General features: G+C 39.2%; 1 protein-coding gene across 4 annotated transcripts in view; it reads left to right on the plus strand.

The window, feature by feature from the left end:
* ADCY2 (adenylate cyclase 2) overlaps positions 1 to 24,301 on the plus strand; it is a 228,633-nt gene extending 204,332 nt beyond the window's left edge. For 3 of the 4 annotated variants that reach the window (XM_075416786.1, XM_075416787.1, XM_075416789.1), the window contains 8 exons: positions 147 to 331; positions 1,839 to 1,923; positions 7,835 to 7,993; positions 14,601 to 14,747; positions 15,904 to 16,011; positions 18,106 to 18,220; positions 22,108 to 22,232; positions 23,533 to 24,301. In XM_075416786.1, coding sequence (XP_075272901.1) covers positions 147 to 331; positions 1,839 to 1,923; positions 7,835 to 7,993; positions 14,601 to 14,747; positions 15,904 to 16,011; positions 18,106 to 18,220; positions 22,108 to 22,232; positions 23,533 to 23,685 — 1,077 coding nt within the window. In that variant the 3' untranslated portion in view covers positions 23,686 to 24,301. Of the gene's footprint in view, positions 1 to 146; positions 332 to 1,838; positions 1,924 to 5,767; positions 5,903 to 7,834; positions 7,994 to 14,600; positions 14,748 to 15,903; positions 16,012 to 18,105; positions 18,221 to 22,107; positions 22,233 to 23,532 lie in introns of those variants that run through there. The other variant, XM_075416790.1, reaches the window with a different exon arrangement.
* The last annotated feature ends 232 nt before the right edge of the window (positions 24,302 to 24,533 follow it).

Genomic DNA, 24,533 nt, shown 5'->3' on the forward strand with positions numbered 1-24,533 from the left:
CCATAATGTCCCAGGCTGTGATAGGTTCCATGCTTAAGTGGTTTGTCATGATTTGTTTTTTAAACTAGCCTGAGCACTTTATTATGTATGATATCCTACTCAGGAGCCAAATTCTAAATATTTGCCATTTGATTTTTCTTTGCCAGTATTTTATATACAGCTGCATATTAGGGCTCATTTCCTGCTCTGTTTTCCTGAGGATAAATTATGAGTTGAAAATGGTGATAATGTTGATTGCATTGGTGGGCTACAATGTTATCCTTCTGCACACTCATGGGGCCATGCTGGATGACTACAGCAAATTTATGTATGCAATGGCACCTCTTAGAAGGTAGGTGGATAACTCCAGTCCTTCTGAAATGAATAGAAATTAAATACTGCCTATGGCAGCTCTTATGTCTTCTGTGTTTGGCTATATAATCTACAGGTCACAATTTAAAATCATTGTCATGCTGCAGTTAATATACAATTTAATGTCACATCTCAGCATTAGAATAGAATAAAGTGGTCTTGGCAAGGTGTTTAAATCATGGACTATAGGAAATAGATTATGGTTTAATTTGCATTTTCATAATAAAGGACATTAGGAAGAAGTCATCATTAATGTTGTTAAGGCCTAAGACTAACCATAATTAAGGCTGTTAAAGCATATTTGCTGCAAGCCAAAGAAAATCAGCTTCCTCAGAACTAGCACATTGTCTTAAAACTTTACAAATGCAGTCTTAGCTATTGAAAAAATTAGTAGACCAACAGTTTGGATTTTTTTTTGCTGTGCTTGCAGATTTGTGTGTTAAATCATCTGTAAGATTGCTGAAATCTTTGTTTGTGTAAGACCAAAATTATGACTCTAAGTATTGCTGCATAAAATAATTTTTGGACACAAGTAAATTCCACCTCTTTTTCAAAACAAAGAGGTGATTCTCTTCTGTGCTGGCTGAGTGTGCAGTGCATATGCCACAACAGAAAAACTGAATATTCAGAGCAGTGTTTCAGTATCTTTTTCCTGTGCTGTAAACTGCTTGAGATCTTTAGGATGCAGAGGCAACCATGGAAAAGGATCTGAATTAAAAAAAAAAAAAAGTGTACGTTTTCTTTGCACTTAAATCTGAAAATTAAATGAACAAACCCAGGTCTTTGTTTCCATTGCATTAGCACAAAGGGTATTTGTATGACGGGATGGAGAACCATGAGACAGGTTAGACTGAGCATGTGCTTCTGGCAGCTTTGATTTTGCCAGTCAGCTGTGTGTCTGTTGGTATTTTCCTTCATAAATCTCTCACCAAAGTTCTTCTTTCAGCGGCATCAGTAGGAGAGTGCTAGTGCAGACTTTTTCCCATTACCTTTAGTGTCTTTTCCCAAAGCAGAGTTTTAGATAAACTCGGTACAGGATCTAGTTTGTGCCTTCTGTAATTCCGAGGTAAAAAGGCGTCTTGGGAGTTAGGTACTTTAGTTTCTGTTTCTTCGCATTCATTGGCTACTGTCCAGCTCTCCATTATGGAAGTAGTGTTATTACATAAAAAAACCTCTTTTTAATGTGCCTGTATAGAATAAGCACCGAATGCTCTCCATTTGTAAGCAAACAAGGATATTATTTTTACTGAATCCTCATTTTGCTACTGGACTTCAAAATGTAGGCACGTTTGCAAAGAATGTAGTAGAAGTAATTAAAGCTACATAATGGAAATAATAATATTTCATCAAATAACAAAGCATATCATATTGAAAAGGTCTTAGTTTACATACCAGAAAGTAGTATAAATTGTGGTCTTATCCTTGTGCTGAAGTAATTTTGTTTTGACTTCTGAGCAGCTTGCTTTACTTATGTTTTTATTTTGTAGGCCAGGAATACTGAAAGACCTGAAGACAATGGGCTCAATTTCTTTGTTTATATTCTTCGTCACATTACTGGTTTTGGGCAGACAGGTAAGATGCACACTTGTCTTCATCTGCATCAGCAGACACAATGCCAGCTTTCACAGGGAGCCTGCCATCTTCTCAAACATTTTTTAGATTTTCTGACAAACATTTTATTCTGTTCTGCCCCACACCCTTGCAAAGGAGTGTCAGAAGCATCTAAAAAGCTATTTTCTTTATTACTTTCCAATATGGCCTTAAAACTCACCAGTAACTGTTACTGAGACTCTAGACGTTATGCTGACAGTGTGCTGTGACTATTGCTTGTCGTGCTGACCAATATTGTCTCATAGCTTCCTAGTGCGCTCCCATCTGTCTGCATCCATCTGCTGTCTCCCTAGTTGCTTAATTACAAGCTATTTTCTTCACCGTTATTACAATTTGATGCAGACACAGAAACAATATAACATGCACACAGAAGTATACCACATGCTGAGTCCACAGTTGCGCAAAAACTATGACCTGACAGGAAACTACCCTTTTTATTACCCAGTTGTGCTTTTTCAGTACAAACGTGGTGTCAATGGTCTTCCCCTCCACGAAGCTGAGGGCAGGTGCAAAGGCAGCTCTTTCTCTAAACCCTCCGGTCTGTCCATGATCCATGGCTAGAAGATGCAATTCCAGCCCCTTGTGCCAGGAGCAATGCAGTGCACACGACAGGGCTCTGAGATGGAAGAGGCAGTCCATGTGAAATCTCGTGAACAGCCGGTACCCCCATCGCCTGCAGCCTTGGGAAGGATCTTGTCCCAGACTGTCTTTAAATCACTCATTTACATTACAATTCCCCGAGACATAATGACTGTCATTTAAATTGCCAAGCAGGCCCTGCAGGTTATTGGACAAAAAACTCTTATCTGGCAGCTTCTCCAGCATTCGCTGCAGTGGGGAACATCCTTCTTGAGTTAGAAATAACATTCTTCATCTGCCTTGCTGCCAGCACGGTCTTAGAGTTTGCTCATTTGGTGATGGTAGCAGAGAGTGGGGCTGAAGCACAGCTACTTCCACTTGGGAAGAGGAATAAATACTTCATCCCACCAGCTGAGAACCTTTAATCCCTGCCAGACAAGGTGTCAGATGGAGGTGGTGGGTGCAACACCAAGAAAAAAGGAGAGAAGGAATGTCATCTTCGCTGGGCAGGGAGAGTATTTCTTTGTGGGTTCAGTCACATCAACAAGAAAGTTGTTTTGCGTACAACAACAGTGTGTGTGTGTGTTGTTCCCTGTCACACCAGCTGAAATATTATCCTGTAATGGAAAAAGTCTTTGTTTTCAGAGCTGTAGTTCCAGGATCCTTGTCATGATACCACTTATTTGTGGCTTTTCAGTCTTTGATTTTCTGCTAATTTATTGTCCCTTAAAGAAGAAGGAGAAAAAAGCCTCTGTGTTTTCAAACACTCTCAAGCATAGTCTAAATGATAACTAGAAAATTTTCTTAACTAATTTTAATACATACCTCGCTTAAGACCTGCCCTTTTAAAGTACTGTTAGTGATACTGACCGGTAGCAAATGCTTGGGAAAAGAATAGAGGAGGAAATAAACCTTTGTAGAGTGACCCTTCCAGGGACATACGCTTCCCACCTTCTGTCAGTCAGCATTTCTGTGGCAACATTTAATAGCTACTGGTTGCTCTGCTTTCTGTTACACTGTCTGATCCCTTTTTAACCCATTTTATCTTCCTGGTCTTCCCAACACTGTCTGATAATGAATTTCACGATTTGATAAAAAGTCATGTGAAAGCTTTCATCTTCTTGTTAGTTTTTAAACTTTCTGCTTGCGACTTTCATTGAATGGCACTTGCAGAACACTGTCAAGCCATCTTGTCAGCGCAGGCAAAGTAAAATTATTCCTTACCCTTCTTCCACAGAGGCTAATACACAAGTAACTTCTCTGTTTGCTTTTGCATTTTCTACTTTGCAGATAATAACTTCTCTTTTCTCTTCTCTTAGTATCTGATTATGTTAACAATGCTAATGATAATAGCCACTGGTGAAAAGTGATCTGATGCCAGCCTTAAGCTGGCATTGGCAGTCCTCTGTCCCCAGAGTGAGTGATCAGAACGATTTTCTAAACGAAAAGTGAATGCTTCCTTACAAGCCTAGTTCTGTGAACCTGTTCAGCACTGGTCAGAGACATGCTTGTCCTGATGCAAAAGAGGGGGAATGTGTGCCTCTGGCCGAAGGGGGGATGATGAGAGGGAGCGCTAGTATATCATTACATGATATATGAGCCAACTCAATTCTCAGGTTCAACTAATACTTTTAGCTGCACAGCCAGCATCCTGTCTCCTCATTTGTACAGGCAAAGCTGCCTGTGGAGCTGTGTAGAGGCCCAAAATAAGAAATGATCTGGCTTAAAAATTAACCATGGAAGGTTTGTTTTCAGCCAGATCTATTTCCTGATCTGGTTTTATGGTGTAACTGCAGCATTGCTTGTGCCAGAAGAATGAGCACAGGATGGGAGTGAGCAGCCAGAAGTGAAGTGGAGAAAGCAGAACTGCTTTTTTTTGGTGATCATGTCAGCATAGGCTACACCATTCCATTTCATTCTTCACGCATGCTGTTAAGAGTTATTTGAAAATAGGCTGGCAGCAGGCAGATGATATGTTGCGAATGGCAACTCTTGCACCCTGCCCAGGCATTGCCCAGGAGAATGCAGATTGGTATAGGTTAGACCGTGTAAGGAGTGTGCTCACTTTTAAACACTATTGAGCATTAAATATCTCTTATGGCCCAGTTTGAACTACCAGTGTTGACATAGCCTGTGAATTCATTTTTCATCAGTACCTAAAATTACACGTATCCTGTCACCCTGTAGGCTAGGTGAATATTTAGTTTCTCCCACGATTGATTATATTGTTTTCATCCACACTGAACTTCATTGGCTATTTTACTGCCCAGATGCTTATGGCAACTTCCCTCAGCCGTGAAAACTGTTTGGTTGTAGTCTCTGTCCTGTTTTTTAGTGAGCTTTTATTCTATGAGAGGATCCTTCTCTTTTTAGATAACGTAGTCTTTTCAAGAGCCTCTTCTCAAATAATTTAATGGAAACTTATTTCAAACTTCACTCCTATTCACCTGCCCATTGACTTCTTTGTAACAGATGGAGGCATGTTACAGAAGAAGTGACAACTCTTCCCCATTGTATTGGCTTTAGCTAATATGTCTAAATAGCTCTTTTCCTTAGCATAGTTTTTTTTCCAAAGTACCTTGCTCTGTTGTTCCCAGGGTCACCCCAGTTCTTTTCCAAAGATTTGCATTATATGCTTACCTTTTGTCAATTCTCTGGCAGGCTATCCACTGTAAGTTTCAGAACAGCACATTTTCATTTTGGTTACTTTAAAGCTGATTAATTCTTGTTGATCATCTTATTAATGTGTTCTAAGACATCTTCTGCTGGCACTCCATCTTGAGACAGTTTCTCAGACTTGCTGTCTGTAAGTAATGGCTGTGAGGTGGAATCTCCTTAGCTCCCTCACTTGAATGAAAACCCATGCGTAATTTCTGGTAATCATCTTACCTGTTTTAGTGCTGCTTTTGCTGCCCCTTTGCTGACTGCCACACAATTCATCTCCCCTCACTGCAGACACCTATGGCATAGGCAGCTACTCTTGAGCTGCTTATCTTGGCTTTCTATGTGACATTCTTTCAGCAAGGAGAATTGGTTCATTACCTCACTCAGGCAAATACTGAAAACAGACACAGGTGAGTTTCTCACTAGAATTTAAAAATACAGATAAAACCATCTCTGTGCAATCAATGAGACATGAATCGGTTCTTGTTGCATTTAACGGCTTTTGCCCAAGAAGTTACCACTGATTTGAACCTCTGGGGTTGTGTTGCATTGCCTTGCACAGATGCACGGTAGTCTCTTGTCCTGGAGAAAGCCAATTGGTCTGTGGTGCCTGGAGAAATGCAATGTCCTTCATGGCTTCCTGGGTGTTCCACTATGCTTACCTGCTGGGAAGTGCTGTCACGTAAAGCAGTATAAGGTGAAGAAAGAAAATTTTCTATCATCTCAAGGATGTTGTGCCTGCAGATGTGTAAGGGCCATTCTGAGATATTTTCATTCTGATATGTTGAAAAGGTTCTGAGATAACACGTAAAGTAGGAAACAGTCTTCATTTTTATATGACTGCAAGGCTACAGAGGTTGAACAGGATCTTCAATGACATGTGTACAAAATTGCCTAGATCATACAAGCAAAAAACCCCACAATTTAAAGAAAGGTCTAAGAAGGTAGTGCTTTTTCTGTTTTTAGAAGTCTGAATAGGCATTTTGAAATATGATACGTTGACTTTTTTAATTTCAAAGCAAATTGTAGAATACATTCTGCTTTCTTTTTTCTGACTACTGAGTTCTCTCTGCCATTTTTTCTGGCAGCCTAAATTTCTTGCAATAAATAATAAAGCAGTAAATAAATTATCTGTTTAATATTAGATCTTAAGGAAGAAACATATCTTTTTGAAGACTTCAGCTTATCTAGCACCTTTTCTCTCCAATACAAAATTGGTACAATGTATGGATGACTGATTTCAGTTTTATGACAGGCATCGAGTTTACTTTTGCCAGTTTATGCAAATAATTTTGATAACCCAGGTTTTTATTGGTATTTTTCTGCATGAATATAGTTGGTGGCATTTGAATTTGTCATCTATGTGGGGAACTTAGATGTATAAATGTATAATATACACATTTAAAAGCTTGCCAAATCATTTTAATGCCATCTCATTTTAAATTTATGCTGTAGCTTTGGCTGTGATCTCAACAAAATATGTATGAATCATTCTGAGCTGTGACAGCCACTGTCCAATCAGAAGGACTACTCTCATTTTGATGTGAACGCTTACTGACTTCTAATAATACTAGCTAGAATTTTTAGGTTTTTCTATAGTAAGATTGTCATCATAATCATGTACTCCTGGTTAATAACATAGTCTTCATTGAGGCTGCATGAGAGCGTTGGACTACGTTGAGATAGCTCTTGATTTATATCAGCTCAGATGAGATAGTCAGGCCAGTGGAGGCTTTACTGTAGAAATAATGCCATTGAATTTACAACAAAACATTTACAATATTGAAAAGAAGTAGAGAGCCCTCCACAAAAATGCACTTTTATTCATTTTTCAACATCTTTTTAATGAAATTGGATCTCCAAAAATATTGACATTCCAAGACTGTTATACATTTCCATATAGTTCCAGTTACTGTTATTGTTAGGGATGTTAAAAAACAGTTATGAAAACTCTGGGACAAAAAGAAAATAAAGATGAAGTATTATAGAAAGTAGTGTAAAAATAAAACAAAAATGCACCACACACAAAAAAACCCCAACACAAAAATCCAACAAAACTAAAACTGGGTTGAGCCAACTGACTGGGCCATTTTTGATAATGATTTGATAAACAGAAGGCATGTTACATCAATAGGCCGCTTTTTCTTGTACAGCCCCCTTTTTACCAGGCTGATTGCATGACATGAGTTCGAGATGGTGAAAGTTTGGTTGTTCCTGAAGTGCTTATCATTGTAAGTGAAATTCTTCACTTCAGATAAACAAGACATCATGTTAAGCTGCAAAACTGTAAATTGTTTTCATAACAGCATTTTGATTTCTGGAATGAATTTCTACTAAAGCCCAAGGGTAAATAAATAAATCTTCCATTGTTTAAGGTACCTTGCAACTTTATTTTTTTCCTGGGCCTTTTTACAGGTCTTTTTGGGGGGGAAGCCTTACAAGTTTGATGAAATGTGCGTCACGTAGTGTGAGCTTGGGGTTTTATTTCTGTGGGATCTGGAATTGTGCTTGAATGGTGAAATAATAGCCTTGTAGGGGTGGTGTACTCTGTTTATTTTGTCTCTTAAACCTGTACTCCAGCAGGACAAGATGCCTATTGTTTCTTTACCTCTGTGTCCTCTTGTAACAGAATGAATATTACTGTAGGTTAGACTTCCTGTGGAAGAACAAGTTCAAAAAAGAGCGGGAGGAGATTGAAACCATGGAGAACCTAAATCGAGTGCTTCTGGAGAATGTGCTTCCAGCCCACGTAGCGGAACACTTCTTGGCAAGAAACCTGAAGAATGAGGTCAGCCATCCATGTATATATATCCTCTGCTCTGTAAGAAAGCGTATCCTGGAAATATCACTTAATGCTGATTTGAACAGTAGGTCCATACAGCGAGATTATAGATTTGGAGTCACTTTCATTCCCCCTTACCTACCTGAAAGGCTTGCTTTACAGCACTGAGTGCACTTTAGTACCTTGAAGTAAAAAATGTAAAATTATCTTCAGTGGAAATACACTTTGCCTCTCAAAGGAGGGTTAAAAAGGGTGAGGAGGAGGAGGAAGGGGATGGTTGAATTGACCTGGATTTAAATCATAAGCATTCAGGTACTTTTTCCTTTGTGATCAGAGTGGAGCTTCATCCAGGTTCTGAATTTCCTTCCGGTGACTAGAGACCTTGCTTACTGGAGTGAAAATGAACCTTTTACCTGAAACAGTGGCTATGTTAATTCTGGAAAGAGGTTCTGAACACTGAATTACCTGTTTATTTGCTGCTTATGGTCCTAATCCAAGCATCAGAAAAGTCAACCAAAAGACCCCTGTTGACTTTGGTCGAAATTAGATCTGCTCCTAACATTACTTTACCATTCTAATAAAGCAAAAAAGGATGAAAAAAATAAAAGCATTTAGAGAGAGCAGCAGTTCTAGAGATCTTAAATGCAATAGTTTGAATTACTTGTGCATACCAAACAATTGTTCCAAAACTGACAAAAGAGGGGAGAGGGCAGCTTTAGGGATTGATTTTTGATCTCCTGAGTCAAAAAGGACAATGTCTTCCTGTTCACTGTGGTTTGCATTAAGCAGTACTAATCAGTACTTTATATCAGTACTTTAGCACTACCTGCAAATATTCATCTGGTAGCTAATGCCAAATGAAAACTGCTGTGGGGTTCCTCTGAATCTAGTGAAGACCCTGGCTGGAAGCCAAGTTGGCTCCGCTCCAGTTCTCAGTTCAGGCATTAAACACAGCAAACCATCAGGAGATTGCTTTCTCATTTATGTGCTATTCCATCTCAGCTCCCCAGCAGAGCAACACCATCTGCTCACCTTTGTACTGGCAACTGGATTTGTATTGTCACCCCTCAAGATTCATAGGCTGGAACAAGCTTTAGTAAATTCAGTGAAGAACAGAAATTGTAATGTGCTGAGCTCTCCAATCTGTCATGTCAGCTGAAGTAAAAACGATTTGATATAACTTCGGTGGCATCCCTTTAAAAAAAAAAATCTTGAGTCGTTTCTTGTTTTCTTTATCTTTAAACACAGTTTTCAAAGAGGGAAGAAGCTTTCAAATCCCTGGAAATGTTCAGGAATATAAGCATCTGTCATGTCTTAGGTTTGTTTCAATGTCAGCAAGGATGTGTTGAGCCTAAAAGGACATTCTGTATGTGTGTATGTGTATACACTTCAGAACATGTTAGGACACATCAAGCCTTTGTTATCTTTGTGTGGATATTTATGTAAACAACTACTGAACTGAAATTTGCCTGCATTTTCCGAAGTTGCAAACATTCATGTTAATATGGTTTTATGTTTATTCTTTTCTGTTTAAATCAGATTTTGAGATTAAAACTAATCTAATGGAGAACAGTCTGTTACACAATACTGCTTCTCTTAGAATTTTATGCATGCAGCTGTATAGAGAAAAGGGAAGACAACGTATGCTGCTGAAGAACAGGCAGCAGGAATGAAAGGGGAAAAAATGAGTGGATGAATGCTAACTGAGAGTAGTAGGACTGTGCTTTTAGACAACCAACAAAGGTCTTTTCATAACAGGAAACACATTGACTAACGCTGATATGGTAAAAGCAATGTTACTTCAGAGCAAACCGTAATAAAGGTTTGTTTGCTTTACCAGAACCTCCGGAACTGAGTTTCTGTTTATAGTCTGTGTGCTGGGTACCAAACAGAGTATTTTCCAGTTGAGAGAGAGAAAGATAGGAACAAATATAAAATGAAAAGCAGGAAACGAGGCCAGGATTAAATATATCTGCACCTGGCTTGTGCAGCCTTTTTCTTTATGCTGATAGCATCCAGATCCCCTATTAGTCTAAAGTGCTCAGGAGCTTTTGTGCTGCAAGCGAACTGGCTAGCACATTACTGAGCAAGAGGAATCCTGTTTCATTAGCTGCAGGATGGAGCCAGCACCTGACTTAGAGCAGAAGTTCTGCCCCAGAGACGCTGACCACTGTAACCTTCCAAGAGGTAGAATGTGACCAGTTTGCCTCCTCCATCTCGAGAAGGTCTCCAGGCACTGGAGAAGAAAAGGGGACAGTAAGGAGAGCCAACAAGAAGAAATTCAGATGTTACCAAAGGGGAAAAACAGAAAAAAAAAAGGGGGGATTGACTGCAGAAGACGGGATGATTTCACTTTTGTTGAAAGAAGTGAAGCCAGGAATGGTGTTGCATTTAATTTTCTGATTAAACAGTTTGGAGAGTACTGTTTCAAGAGAAGTACTCATAGGAAATTAAGTCACCCAATTGCCACAGTCTTTATTATAATGAATGATGAAAATAAACTAGCTGTGAATGCCTCCTTAAAATTCTCTGACACTTATTGTGACAGCCACAATTACTACTCATCTGATTATAAACAGTACCATTTGTTCTTGTTTCTGTGCTGGTGCTATGCTATAGAGCATTAGTAGGGATGGATATTGCCCCAGTGTTAAGAGAGGAAGGAAGAGAAATAGGACACTGTTGCCGAGCTTCAGCATGACAAGTGTTCACATACAATGTGGTCATTTATTTTTGAGGTGGAGGAGAGGAAGGAGTGCTAACTCTGGTTACAGAAAAAGAAGATGTGTGTCTGTTGTCGTAACAGCCAGGCATGCAGCCCTTTCTTACAGGTTGGCTGTCCCGCTACTGTGTGGACAGCCGGCAGCATCAAGCACGCTGCTCTTCCTGTGTCACAACAGCACTTCTGTTTGAATCTCTGCTCCTGTCTTTTGCTCAGTCATATTTGTCTTCCTGCTAACTCTGAACTGTGCAAGTTGCTGTGATTTATTCTGGGCAACACTTCTGCTTTCAGGGAAGACAGCAAAGGCACTTCCTAACAGCCAATTAGGGCTCCACATTAAATGTCTGCAAGACAGACCTTTTTTTCAGCGGCAATTGTAATAAGAGAGGAGTTATCACCCGTCAGCAGTCCAGTCAGCTGCAGGGCCCAGGCAGTATCCAGTGTTAGATGCTTCAGCAAAAGTTCAAGGAACAGCTGAAGATTAATGTAATATTCATCATTCTGCTTTTACCTATAAATTTAAGGGCACATTTTGCTTCTGCAGATGCTGTTTATACACTTCCTAGTTAAGCATTTTTCCACTATTCAGATAAGCATCCAGGTTTTTAACCCTCTAAGCTCTTGCCTTTCATGTTGTTGAGTGGCAATAAAATATACATTTATATCTCTCATGTAAAATATTTTTTCCTTATTCTACTTTTAAATGTTCTATTTATCTTCTGGTTCCTGTATTATAAGGTGGTAAAATGAATCCATCTTCTACCATCTCTGCTTCGTATTATTTAGTAATATCATATGCCTGCAGCACTGCATAGTTGGTCTCTTTTTCCTGTCAGGGTTCAGTTGTAGCTCCTAACAAATCTGTATTCTTATGACTTGAAGTTATAGTCTCAAATAAACCTTTACATGGAGTTAGTTTCCATGTACTGTTTCAGATGAGGCACTGTCCCAGTATCACCTCTGTGCCTAAATTTTGTGTGTTTCACAAATTATACAACCAATATCTCACTACTAGTATAATTCTGGCACATTTTACATTCTCGGGATGCAGAATCAGCAGGATTCAATACAGAAAATAAAAACGCTGCTATCTAATGGTTATCTGGTGAATTAAACCAATTTTTTTTTACTAATTAACAGAATCACTAGGACAAGAGAATTGTGTGTTATCATTAATTATAACTGTACTATTAATTTGGCTGGATTTAACTTACTAGATTTTTCCAGCTGGTAGGAATATGAACAAAAACTATTTTTTTAAATATTTTGATCACAGATGTATACAACTTGTATATTTTGTCAGGTGAAGTTTCAGAAGTATGTGTAATAATCCATGTTTTGAGTATTAATGATCTACAATTCTGCTATAAATACTCCTGTATCTCCCTCCAGTCTCTTATATAACACCGTGAATGTCCCCTTCTGTTTTACCAAGGCCCTATTTTTGTGATGCAGTCCTTTTAATAACCAGCACCTTGTGTGTGGCCTGAATTCCTTCACCCAAAATTAAAAACAAGTTACAAGGAAGGTGACTTGAAGAAATAGAAGGAAAGCTGAGTTAACCACAGAATGTAATCTCTGTACCTATTCTGCTGCCTTGTCTGTGAAGAGCACTCAGCACATCAGATCTTAACTTTTGAGTATATTTGTATGCAAATGTTACGGTAGCTTCAGTGTAGACATGCCTGAGGGAAATTTGAAGCAGACGGATGTGAAGCAAAATGCAGACCGCAAAAGCTAAATATTTGAGTGAGCCTGTTAACCTACTTCTATGGCTCCGCTTAACTAATTTCAAGCCAGTTTGAGTATGCACCGAGTCTAGGTGCATACATACTCAAGTCATCCGCCAGTCCATGTCACTGTGTTATTACAGAGTGGACCTGGTTTTAAGTGTGGGAGACTGGAGCAAAGTGAGGTCATTTTGGGCCTGAGCTTCTGAATTTCTTGGAGTCACAGTCACCCTGTATAGTTTCAGGCACTCCTCAGTGCTACATTAGGAAAAATTACCTTCTTAGCCTTTTTTCCATAACTGACTGAGAGAAAACTATCTGAGGTGATTCTGCCCATCTGGCACTAAAATAACCTTCCAGATAGGCACATCTGCTGTACTGACAATATAGGACACATAGGATGACTGTGCTCTCAAATTAAACACTTTAGTCATGTGCTTAAACTGCCTAAATTCAGCTAATGTCATCCAGCCAGAGGGGTCCCCTCTCCCCACCATTTGATTACGTTATTATTCAGATTAAATTTATTAACCCGCTGTTTATGGAGATGGATAAAATTGATGGCAGACAAATATTATCACAATATTGGTTCTTCATGAAAAACTCTCTCAGGAAGAGGACAGTGGAGAGCTATAACTCCTTTGAAGTTTAGCAGTGAACTGACAGTGAGCTCATTGTCTCAGCCATTTTGTTTAGTTGCTTTTCATTTGCACAATCAGGTCATTTTAAAGTGATACTGGTTTTGCATGTATAGCTGTAAACTGATGTCAGGTACAGATAAGCGATTTGAATTGGCTCAGCTTTAAGAATATAAATAATAATGGTGAACTGCAAAGATATATTCCATCCCCATTGCACAGCGGCATGGAGGAGCTTCAGTGATGCTGTGGTTATGGAATCCTTCGAAAATAAAGGGGCAGAAAAATCTAGTAATAAATTGTCTACCTCCCCCAGCTGCTCGTGTTCCTCCCTGTCTGCCATTATTTTCATGTTTGCCCAGAAACTTCCCTCACACCTCTTCTGGGATGAGGCGGTCAACAATTTTCCCATAGTTCTGCTATTTTTCAGTTATACATCACCAACAGAGATTCACTCTGTCTGTGCACATCGGTGTAGAGGCACACCACACTCTTTCAGAAAGAAACATACTTCTAGTGAAACTGCAAAAAAAAAAAGCTTTGATAAGTGAAAAGGGAAATAACAGCTGATGCTTCTTGAAATCACAGAACAAATCTTATTCACCTTATTCACGAGTATTGAAATTCTTGTTTCACTCAAATGCTAACTTGAACAGAATTTGACTTTAGAGGAGCTTACAGCATCTTTTATTGCTGTGGTTACCTTTGTGTATAGACTTTTTATTTTTAAGTATTAGTTTAATAAATATTCTTTTTTTCTTTTTTTTCAGGATGCGAATTTATCCTGAAAGAAGAGATGTTCTAATGTTTAAGGGCAGTGGAGAGAAAACTGAAGGGGGAGTTAGTCATTGTTAGCACTAGAATCTTCCTGTGGAGCAGAGGTGCTCTCATTTCAGGCATCACAGAAGGCAGTGGAGAATCTGACTTAAATAAGTTTTAGTTCAGGTGACTTCTTTCCCTTTGCCTCAGCTCCTTGTTATGGAAAAGAAATGACAGTTATTTTGTCCTATTAGGCATCTTGTCATTTAGGTTAGGAATGAACAGGATTGTGTTGCATTATGCATTTGTAGTGCATTGGGTTTGTGGTTTTGGTTCAGTTTTCTGGTTATTACAATAACATAAACAGCTAATAATAAACTAGAGATTATTTTTCTGAATATAGTTTCAGATGTGCAAGCGAGACCAAATTCTCTACATAGGAAGCCTCAGAAATGGGCCTTATTTAATAAATTAGTGAACATTTTATGTTCCTGGAGTTAATGTTCAGGAGGAAAAAAGGTAACTTTAAATCAATAAAATATTTTCAGCTGTATATGTTGAGTCTCTTTAACAAGCAGGTTTATACACTATTTAAAATTAATAAATGCAACTAAATGCAAAAAAATACCCAACCACTGTCTTAAGGCATTCCAACCATTGCAACACCTTCCTTTTCAGAACGAGAACACTGCATATTAATAAGGAAACTTTTATTTAGAGCTAGGTATGACAGATTTTTTTTTTCTCTATTTTCTTTTGGACAGGATCTGTATCATCAGTCATATGACTGCGTCTGTGTCATGTTTGCCTCTGTTCCGGATTTCAAGGAATTTTACACAGAATCTGATGTAAATAAGGAAGGCTTGGAATGTCTCAGGCTGCTAAATGAGATCATTGCTGACTTCGATGATGTATGTACTTCTGACAGAAATCAACATATGGTTTCAATCTTAATAACCCAGGGGCTGCAACAGTAAACAAACGTACTTGAAAGGGAGAGTGGAAGAGCTGTCAGAAAATAACTTTTGTGTGCCTAGTCACATGGAAATTGCTTAAAGGGAGTATTAAAGGAAAAAGAAATTTATTTGGGACAAATCAGATATTGATCTGACATCGTGCTCAGTTGCTTTTTATTAGCTATAATGAGAATCCTATGTGTATGCCATATGGAGAAATTTTTCCCCTTTAGCTGCAGTTCATAAGGCAGTAATATTACATGCTATGTATTAATTACAGTTTCTAAATACTAGTGCCTAAAAGCAGGTACCTAAGTCCATGTCCCCTAAAATGATTCAGCTTTCTGTTATACCTGATCTGTGTCGGTCTCATTATACAGAGCATTGGTCAGTTGACACACGAGTGACTCAAAGGATTGTAGAAGTTTTAATATCCCATTCTCTGAAGTTACCAGCCAGTACAGAGTATGACTACAGAAAAAAAGGCAGCTGTAAAGGTCTCACTGAGAACTACATTTGTCTTAAAGAAAGTTATTAGTGATGAAGATACCAGAAAAAGGCGTTAAGGTCACGTCATGACTCAGAGAACACAGTCTGGATTTGTGGATCTGCAGCCATAGAGGGTATTTTAGCAGAAAACCCATTTGGAGAACATTGGAACGTTCAAAACAATCTGAGATATGAACTAAAATCCTTGGATTTTAGTCCCATTGGCATGGACTGTCCCTCTGGCATTGAAGAGATGCCTACTTTCAGAAAGCTGCTTAAATTTTAACTGTTGGCTTGCATGGAGACTTGGTTCCAATATCAAAGTCTACTGACTTTTAAAAGCTGTATGTACAATAAGGTGGAATTGATTCTCATTACTATAAATTTAGTCCCTTTATAATAAAAAGGTATTTTAGGAGATAGAAATACCCTTTCCTTGGAGGCTGCAACCATGCTTTTATCCATCCGTAAGTCCTTCATCCTTTATATGCTTGTGAATCCATTTGGTGTTTATTAAGAGACTGTTCCAAGGACTGATGCTCTGAATGCTGTTAGAGTAACAATGTCATTAGAGTAACAAGGCTGCTGATCTGAGTAATGAATAATCATCCTTGTTTTACAGTTATTGTCAAAGCCAAAGTTCAGTGGAGTTGAAAAGATAAAGACCATTGGAAGCACTTACATGGCCGCAACAGGATTGAGTGCTACACCCAACCAAGAACAGTGCCAGGTACAGGAAAAAGTTCTTGCTTAATAAAAAACATGTTCACATAAAGGCTAAAATTCTTTTCATTGAACTGCAAGTTATGTATAATGTTGTGGCCTAGTTTTTTCTTATTAACATAGATTGTATTGGACTGGACAAGTGTATACTTTTGTTTATTATTTTCTGTGAATTACTGTTCTTTACACTGTGGTTTGAAAATGCCACCTCTGTATTTGCTAAGTCTAAAACAGGCCTTCTACTCTAAATACAATAGAGCATTTTATTGCTACATGCTGCAGAAGAACTGCATTTATAGAGTGTACAAAAGACATCAAGAATGAGTATTTTCCATTGTAAGCTGGGAGGGCTGAGTAGCCCTATTACCCATAGACTTACAGAACTCTTAGGCTCAGCATTGAGAACGTGTTCCTTTGTTTCTGGTTTACTTAATAGGGTAGGATTGGGAACTGCAGTCCGTAGAAATGAAGTTCAGAGAAGCAATTCATATCTTCTAAGCAGAAATGTTTCTTTTGCCGTGATCTTTAGAGTACTACAGGTTAGCAAGAGAGGCAGCAATTATGACTCAACACATTCTCTGCTAAAGATTAATCTGTTCTTGCCAAAATCATGTTCCTTCTAGACAGAAGCAATTAACACCTGAAATACAGACCTTAAAGATCCTCAGGACAAAAAAAGAATTATTTTAAATTAGCTCTAACATTTGACATAGGGAGGTGAAGGGGATGAAGGAAATGCAGAACTGTAGACTGGAGATAAGAAGACAGAGGAGCTCTCAATCACAACTAAAACTAATGTGTGCACAGGAAGAAATTTATCATTTGAGTTACTTCCACAAACTGTCATGTCAAGAGATCCAATTTTAGTGTTCCTTTGGTGATTTAGCACACATTTTCAAAGGAAATCCACCAAAACTCGGCAGCCTTCAGTCCAGATGCCCAAAGATCCACAGATACTGCAGTACCTAGTGTGGCAGTGCCTGACTGCTAGACATACTGCTGGGAAGAGCCCCCAGCTTAAAACAATCACCCAAGGAAGACTGAGTGCCTAAGGAGGGGGTCTGAGTACATCAACTGAACAGCAAACCATCTGTCTTAGCTAGGTGTGAACTCCAAAGCAAATAGGCTTTATTCATCTAAACAGCTGCTCTGGCAAGCACCACTACTGTCCCACCTAGGCTGATGCATCTACTCTATGAATCATCTCCTGAAGTTGTCATCTGTCCATTTCTTGTGTCATTTATATCAAGAAATGAGGAAGATTCAGTAATTTCTCATAGAGATCAGTGAGTCCATCTCTTCTTTGGAAATCATTCTCTTGTCATGGTCCTACCCCGGGCTGTGGGAGCCCATAAATCAATTTCCTCCTCGGCCTGGGGGGACTCAAACCAGTACTTAGAAATCAGACTACACTGTTGGTGTATGAGGAGACATGAAGTCTATATCCTTTACAAGTGGTATAAGCTCTGAGCTAGTAAACTGGAGGACAGAGGCTGGGTTGTCTTCTTCCTCACTTCCTCTTGTATTTTAGTCATTTTCAGGTGTATTAGATGTTCTCAGAGGTGCTTGTTTATCTACCAGATGAGATCGGTGGAGGAACTCTTAAAATTGTGAATGTCACTGGAGCTTAAGCATTAACTACGGTGCTGAACTGTGCAACAGTGAGAGGGAGGAATCTCTGTGGGGCCGTCCACAAACATTATTCTTTATTAAAGGGCATAAAATAGAAGCAGACACTTTGAGGAAATTAATGAGCAAATCCTAGGCACACGTAGACATTGAGTGCCTGTGGGCTTAGACAGCAGCTAATCAGTTATTTGATAATCAAATCATTAGATTAGACATGGTTTGGTTATATCATCTCTAGACTGCCTGATTGTGCAAGTAAAATGCATCCTGGTCTACTGGCCGTTGTTTGATCTAACTGATGCTGGACAGGGCACCATCTTCTACATTACTTTTCTTCTGCTGCCTGCTGGCACTAGGACATCCCTAAGAGTTAAAGTGCTTTCAAGTGCTCAGCATATTTTGGTTGCATTCTCATAGCAACTGAGGCTAAAGAAAATGATTTTATTCTGTTTGTTTGGCTGTTTAAACTCAGGAACCTGAACGACAGTATATGCACATAGGAACCATGGTGGAGTTCGCATTTGCCTTGGTGGCAAAACTGGATGTCATAAACAAGCATTCATTCAATGACTTCAAGTTACGAGTAGGTACGTATCACAGGACTTTTCTGAGAATATCATGGAGGAGGGGGAGAATTCAGTATGACGTACCAGCTGATTAAAGTGTTAGTAGAACTGACTAAAAGGTCCACGAAAGTAAATAGCACTATCTTTACCCTGTTTAAAGGCAGTCTACATGGTATTGCCCATTAACCATAGCTGCTCTTGTGACAAGGAGTGTTTCAAGGCAGGACTCGAAAAAGGGCAGTATTCCTAAATAAAGAATGGTTGGAAAATACATTCCCATGGCTCTGAATGGTTTTATGGTAACTCTGTTATAATTATTCTAGAGGTTGTTAATCAAAAACTTATTTTTAAGCTTTTCAGTACCAAAGGACACAAGAAGACTCTAGACAGGGCTTTACAAAACCATACAAACAGCTTTGGAGGACAGGAGCCATAAGGAGCCAGTGAGGCTGGAGTGTGAAATATTTCAGATACACTAAACTCCAGCAAGCATAAAAAAAAGCACACCTTCCTTCCTAGTGTCAGACAAAGAAGGATATTTGTCTTCTTTGTTATTGTGTGGTTATTGACCAATAAGAGGAAAGGATGACTAGCTGTTTATATTTGAGAGAGGTATCCCTTATGTTTCAGCTTCTAATTGCTTCTACTTTGCATCATGGTATTTTAAAATACATGATGGTGGTGCATCATGGTATTTTAAAAAAGAAATAGGCAGCTGCAGTAAGCCATGGAAAGGATGACAAAATAATTTAACGCCTAGCTGGTCAAGAACCATATGTTCCAAAATGTTTATTTCCTGATAGCAGTACACAAGAGTTTTACAATACAATATGTATCTTGGAAACTGTGAAATGAGAGCAGTAAATAAATACTGGAAACCCATAAATACTGTAAACATGTCAGAACTATTTGATTTCCAAGTTATTCTCCCTTCTTATTGTTTATTTCGCAGTGCCACCCACTGGCAAAACTACGTGTCTTCTGACTGGAAATATTCATGTGTTCCTGAGAGCTCTGCTTTGCCAGTGTGTTTTGTGTTACTTGCCAGTTAAAAAATGGCAAAACAAATCTGAAGTATGCTTCCTTCTCAAAGAGTTACAGAACGTGATGGGTTTAAAAAAATTGTGTAGATATACCATATTTCTGTACAGAATAAAAGTTCTCCTCTTGCTGTAGATGACACATGCCACATACTTGCAAACATACTTCTATCAGCAGTGTCAGTACAGATAAAGAGCTGCTGAGTGTCGGGGCTAAATCTGCCAACTGATTAAAGCAATATTGACTCCTTTAAAGTGGGGATCATGAAGCAAACATTCCAGGGGAAAAATATATACCTACTTGTGAATTTTAAAGTGCTTCCTATAGGTTCCAGAGAAGTTTGACTCCTTTGCTTCATGAAATGAGGAATGATTAAATCCAGAAAGGGACACAGGCCCCAAACTGGCACTTTTGCCACCTTAATCCAATATAGGTACCACTGAGATCTTCACTTCCCATTTTAACATCCTTTCTCGACTTCCTGCCACCACCTGACCTTGAAAGCATCTGCTATCCATAGCAATTAGAGCCACAGAAACATTTGAGCATCTACCTCTGACATAATCCCCACTTTAAACCCAAACTACCATTTGTAAAGGCCTTCCTCAGCCAGCATTTAACCCCAGAATTGTTGCAACTCTGTGGAGGTCTCAGCTTTCAACCTTCATTCTCTGTGAGTGCCTAAATGCCTGTTGTGCCTTGGGAGGTACACAGCCTACTCTGACGTGGCCAGGCAAGGGAGGGGAGCACCTAGATTATATTTCAGGCGTTCCTCCCCTTCTGTTAGCTAAGGTACTTGATTTAAAAGACAAGCTCAGATATGCTTTTGCAGCATGTTTTGCGCAGGTACTGCGTTTTTTCAGAACAGAATAGAGGCTGATGTCTTTTTCCATATAGCCTCATGGTTAGTACATTTGTCTGTATTGTAGGTGAATTTAATTTTGTTCTTGCTTTTGGCTGAGGCTGCTCAAGCACAAGGATCCCTGTTCTCTGGAAAATGCCATGAGCCCAGGCTGTAAGATACTTTGGAATGAGATATTCTCTCTTTGTCCTGCTGAACAGTATTTGCCTTTTCATGGAATAAATAAATGTCACTTTGGATAGGAGAGAAAGAGACAGATGGTATCACCCTCTGTTAGAGCACTCACCTGGACTGAGAGTACTCCTTTTCCAGCCTTGCCCCAACAAACACGTGTGTCATGCGAAGGTGACCTGCACCAGCAGGAATGACATAGAGCAGCACATCCCAGAACACCTAGGTGGCCAAAACACATTCCTGAGAGATATGGGTAGAAGTCTTGTCAAAGGAGGAGAGATCGGAAGCTGGCTGTCAAGCCCCTGAGGTATTACTAAAACCATAAGCAGTGGCAGTTCAGGAAGGAGGTAAAAATATAAATCGCACCTCCTGCCCATTGTATTTTGTAGGAGAGTCCCACCTCACTGCCCTAATTTCTGGACCACAGCAGAGCATATGCCACACACATCTCTTCAGTATTGCCTACTAGCCAGCTTGGGCTATTCAGCAGGTGGCTTTTGTGGATTCCACCCTTCGGTCTCTAGTGCTTTCTGTGCATTGGATGTCAGGAGGCAGAAAGACACACTCATGGCTTGGTTGTTAATGCAGAGTGTTGCAAGGCCTAAGTCCCTTCGTGCATTTAATCCCAAGCACTTAGACAAATATTTATCAGGTTCTATCTGGTATCTTTTAGGGTTTGCATATGCCCCCAGTTTTCTAAATTTAACTGCCACAGTCACTTTTTCCAGGGTTTCCAAGTGCACTTATAGTGTGGTTGCTAGCCCGTGCTGCCATGTTACTTATGATCCATACTAGATGAGCCAGCTCTAAGAAGCCTCCCCATGCTACAATCACACTTTCATTTTGCTGCATAGGTATATCCCTAGTGATGTTTCTGTCAAGGAATTAATAGGCTAGAATTAATAGAAGTAATTTATGATCCACTGACACGGAGACAACTTTAGAAATGCGAACTACTCACTTGTCCAGGATTTATTTCTCACTAGGTCTCACTTGGTTTTCCTGCTCATCAATATGTATAGTTACAATTATGGTATATTTGATGCTGGTTAATGATAGTGCTTTTGATTTTGCCTCCTGGTATCCTTCCCTACTAGCAGAGTACAACTCACTCACTTTACAAACGTAACATAGGATACAAACTGACTGCAAGATACAAAATGCCCAGAGTCTAATGAGGGACTATAGTATGTTGTTCTTCATGCTCACAGTGTGCATTTCAGAGCTAGCAATTTGTTACTTTTACTCCAGGCTTAATCAAATTATTTGAATACATATATTTATACTGCAGTTATTTAAGACCATTCTAGGGGCAATACAGCCTTCAGAACAAGAATTCAAATCCTTCCAGCTCATTCACATTAGTTTATTCTATGCTTAAGAAGCAAAGAAGACTGTAAAAGTAATTTGATTTGGCCATCAGCTATTGCAGAGAAGTCCTTTTCACTAAAAGTATATAATATATTATAATATATAATTGTATACCTGTTTTCCCAGAAGCTGCTGCTCTCCCACAGTGTGTTCCTCATGCTATCTAATAAAGGCAGTAGCAGGTTACTAGGGTACTAATGGTTGAAAATATCAAGTTTAGTCAGGATGGGAGGGAGCTGCAAAACTAAAATTAGATGAACTAACTTCTGACATTTTTATAACTAACATCATTGTGCTGAAAATGTTTGATAAGACACTTGTGAACAGGCTGTGAATGGGTTGCTGTACTCGCTATTCAGCACATGCCAAATACCATGTCCATTGACTTGATATGTTACCAGATGTCATGTCCTTGTTTGGTGGATCTTCTTTTTTAATGTTAAGTTCCAATGTTTTCCAGGTATCAACCATGGACCTGTAATAGCTGGAGTAATTGGAGCTCAAAAACCACAGTATGATATCTGGGGCAATACAGTAAATGTGGCCAGCAGGATGGACAGCACTGGTGTCTTAGATAAAATTCAGGTAAGTCTTGGGTTTGCACTAGTATTTATGTTAATCCTTTGAGCTTGGTGCTTAAAAAAAATAATCATATGTTTGTACACTAAATAGGCCTGTGTTTTGGACCTGAGGATGCCTACAGAAAAAAATTACCTACCAGCTGTATCTGTACATTTCAAAGGAATTAGACCCAGGGCAGGAAAGTAAAGAATTAAAATAAAATTATAGGAAAAATGGGAGAAGAATCAAAACTTTGTCTTGACCCTATGGAGGAATACAGTGAAGGAAGTCACCTGTTGCCTGGAAATGCATCCCTAGATTAAGAGAAGATTTGAGGGAAACCACATTTCTATTCTGTGAATTTCTAAACTCATAAAATACTAGCTTCCTTATCCTGATGTTCATTGTTTCTAAATAAAGGAAATGACCATAACCACTGTACATTAAGTTAAATCCATAAAGCAATTATGAAAATTCCCTTTTAATGAACCATGCTGATTAATAGTCTTTATAGATTGTTATCTGTATAGATCATAGATAGACCTGTATAGAAAAGACCTTCACTTTAGTAACTTTCCAGTGATTCCGTAGTCAGCGATCATATTTTAAGTATCCACCTAGTATGCTGCCTGGGATCCCAGCATGTGATGGAGAGCACTCTGCATCCATGATTGAGACTATTCAGAACTAAACAATGGAAAAGTAGAGTTACCAACTGTTGGTCAAAACTGAAAGCAAAAGGCATGTAAAAGCGACGACATCTGCAAACAGTTGCTTGCTTCACAAAGAAACACAGAGAGTCTGAGACAACTGATGCTGTTGAACAACCGCTGTCCTAGCGGGCTTTCACCCGAAATGGCAGAACTGCCGAAAGTTTGGTTCACTGCCAGCTTTGTGAGAAACTGGCAACAGCAGCTAGGACAGATGATGCTAATCACTGACACAGCCTTAGTATCTGCCAAAAAATGGGGCAGCTTGGGTATAATGAAATGAAAACCAGCTCCTAAAGTTGAGAAAAATGCCATATGAGGAAGAGTGTTGTCTTTGGTGCCATTTGTGTATCTATGCGTCCCCTGTTTGCAGGCCTAGGTATGGGAATGGTTATACCCATTTCGATACTTGATGCAAGTGATTAGAATGGGCATCCAGGAGCAGACTATTTGAAAGCTCAGGTGCTCAAACCTCACATAAGACCCTTAAAGGGCTTATAGGCATTATAGCAAAACCCTTATAATTGCTTAGAGAGTGTGTTCTCTTCACACTCCGGAAGAAGAGTCTGCCTTACTCCGTTACCAACACTGGTTGTATTACTGTATTGTTGCAGGTTACAGAGGAGACGAACAATGTCCTGCAAACGCTGGGGTACATGAGCACTTGCAGAGGAATAATAAATGTAAAAGGAAAAGGAGAACTGAAGACATACTTTGTACATACTGAAATGACAAGATCCCTTTCACAAGGGAACGTGGCATCTTGAAGAATGCTTGTACGTGTCATCAATACCATATTTTCAGGAAAGTATCACGCACTTTTTAACTACATTTTGGCCCTTAACATGCGTGCTATTTTCTGGTATGTGGCACTTATTTTAATATGGCTGCAGAATAGTCCCATGAGCCATCATTTTGCACCTTGATACTCCTATGTTCAAGGACATTTGCGATGTACGCTATAGGACTGGAAGATTGTACTGCTGCTTGCACTGTTATTCAAAGACAAGAAAAGAAGGAATAGGAATGAAAAGGAGATAACTCATCCTGAAAGGATTAAAAAGACATGGTAGTGACAAATGAGGGGAAAAAAGGCAATAAAGCTAGGGGTGCATACTATTTTCTGATGCATGGTGTTTTCTGGAAAATACAGGCGCTCCCCAATAGCATCCACTAATCTGGTATTAAAGTATACAGTATTTGTAAATAAGTTTACTCTGTCCACACATGACTTGGATGTGATCACCAGTTGCATCTCATAGCCAGGGACACGTTGGGTGGCTTGCTGGCATTCTTTCTGAAGAGAGAACTAACAATGCTGGAATAGTTTTGTACAAACGTGTCAAATGTTTTGAAGCTATTGTCTTTTGTAAGGTTAATTCATTAAAGGTTTATATGTACTTTGTCTTACTGTTGCTGTCTCTTAGTTTTACTTCCTTCCACAGCTTCTGTAGCTCTAAACCTGCGCGTCTTCTGCTGCTGCTGCTTTTCACTCAGCAGTTAGATGTTGAGGCAGGCTACGTCCAGCTATCTCAATAGTCTTGGTCAGTAATAACTGCTAGACTTGCTATTGCCTTTCAGAAATTGAATCACCTCTGTTGTCTGCAGTCTTGGG

The sequence above is a fragment of the Opisthocomus hoazin genome, chromosome 3 (assembly GCF_030867145.1).
Source record: "Opisthocomus hoazin isolate bOpiHoa1 chromosome 3, bOpiHoa1.hap1, whole genome shotgun sequence".
Lineage (NCBI taxonomy): Eukaryota > Metazoa > Chordata > Aves > Opisthocomiformes > Opisthocomidae > Opisthocomus > Opisthocomus hoazin.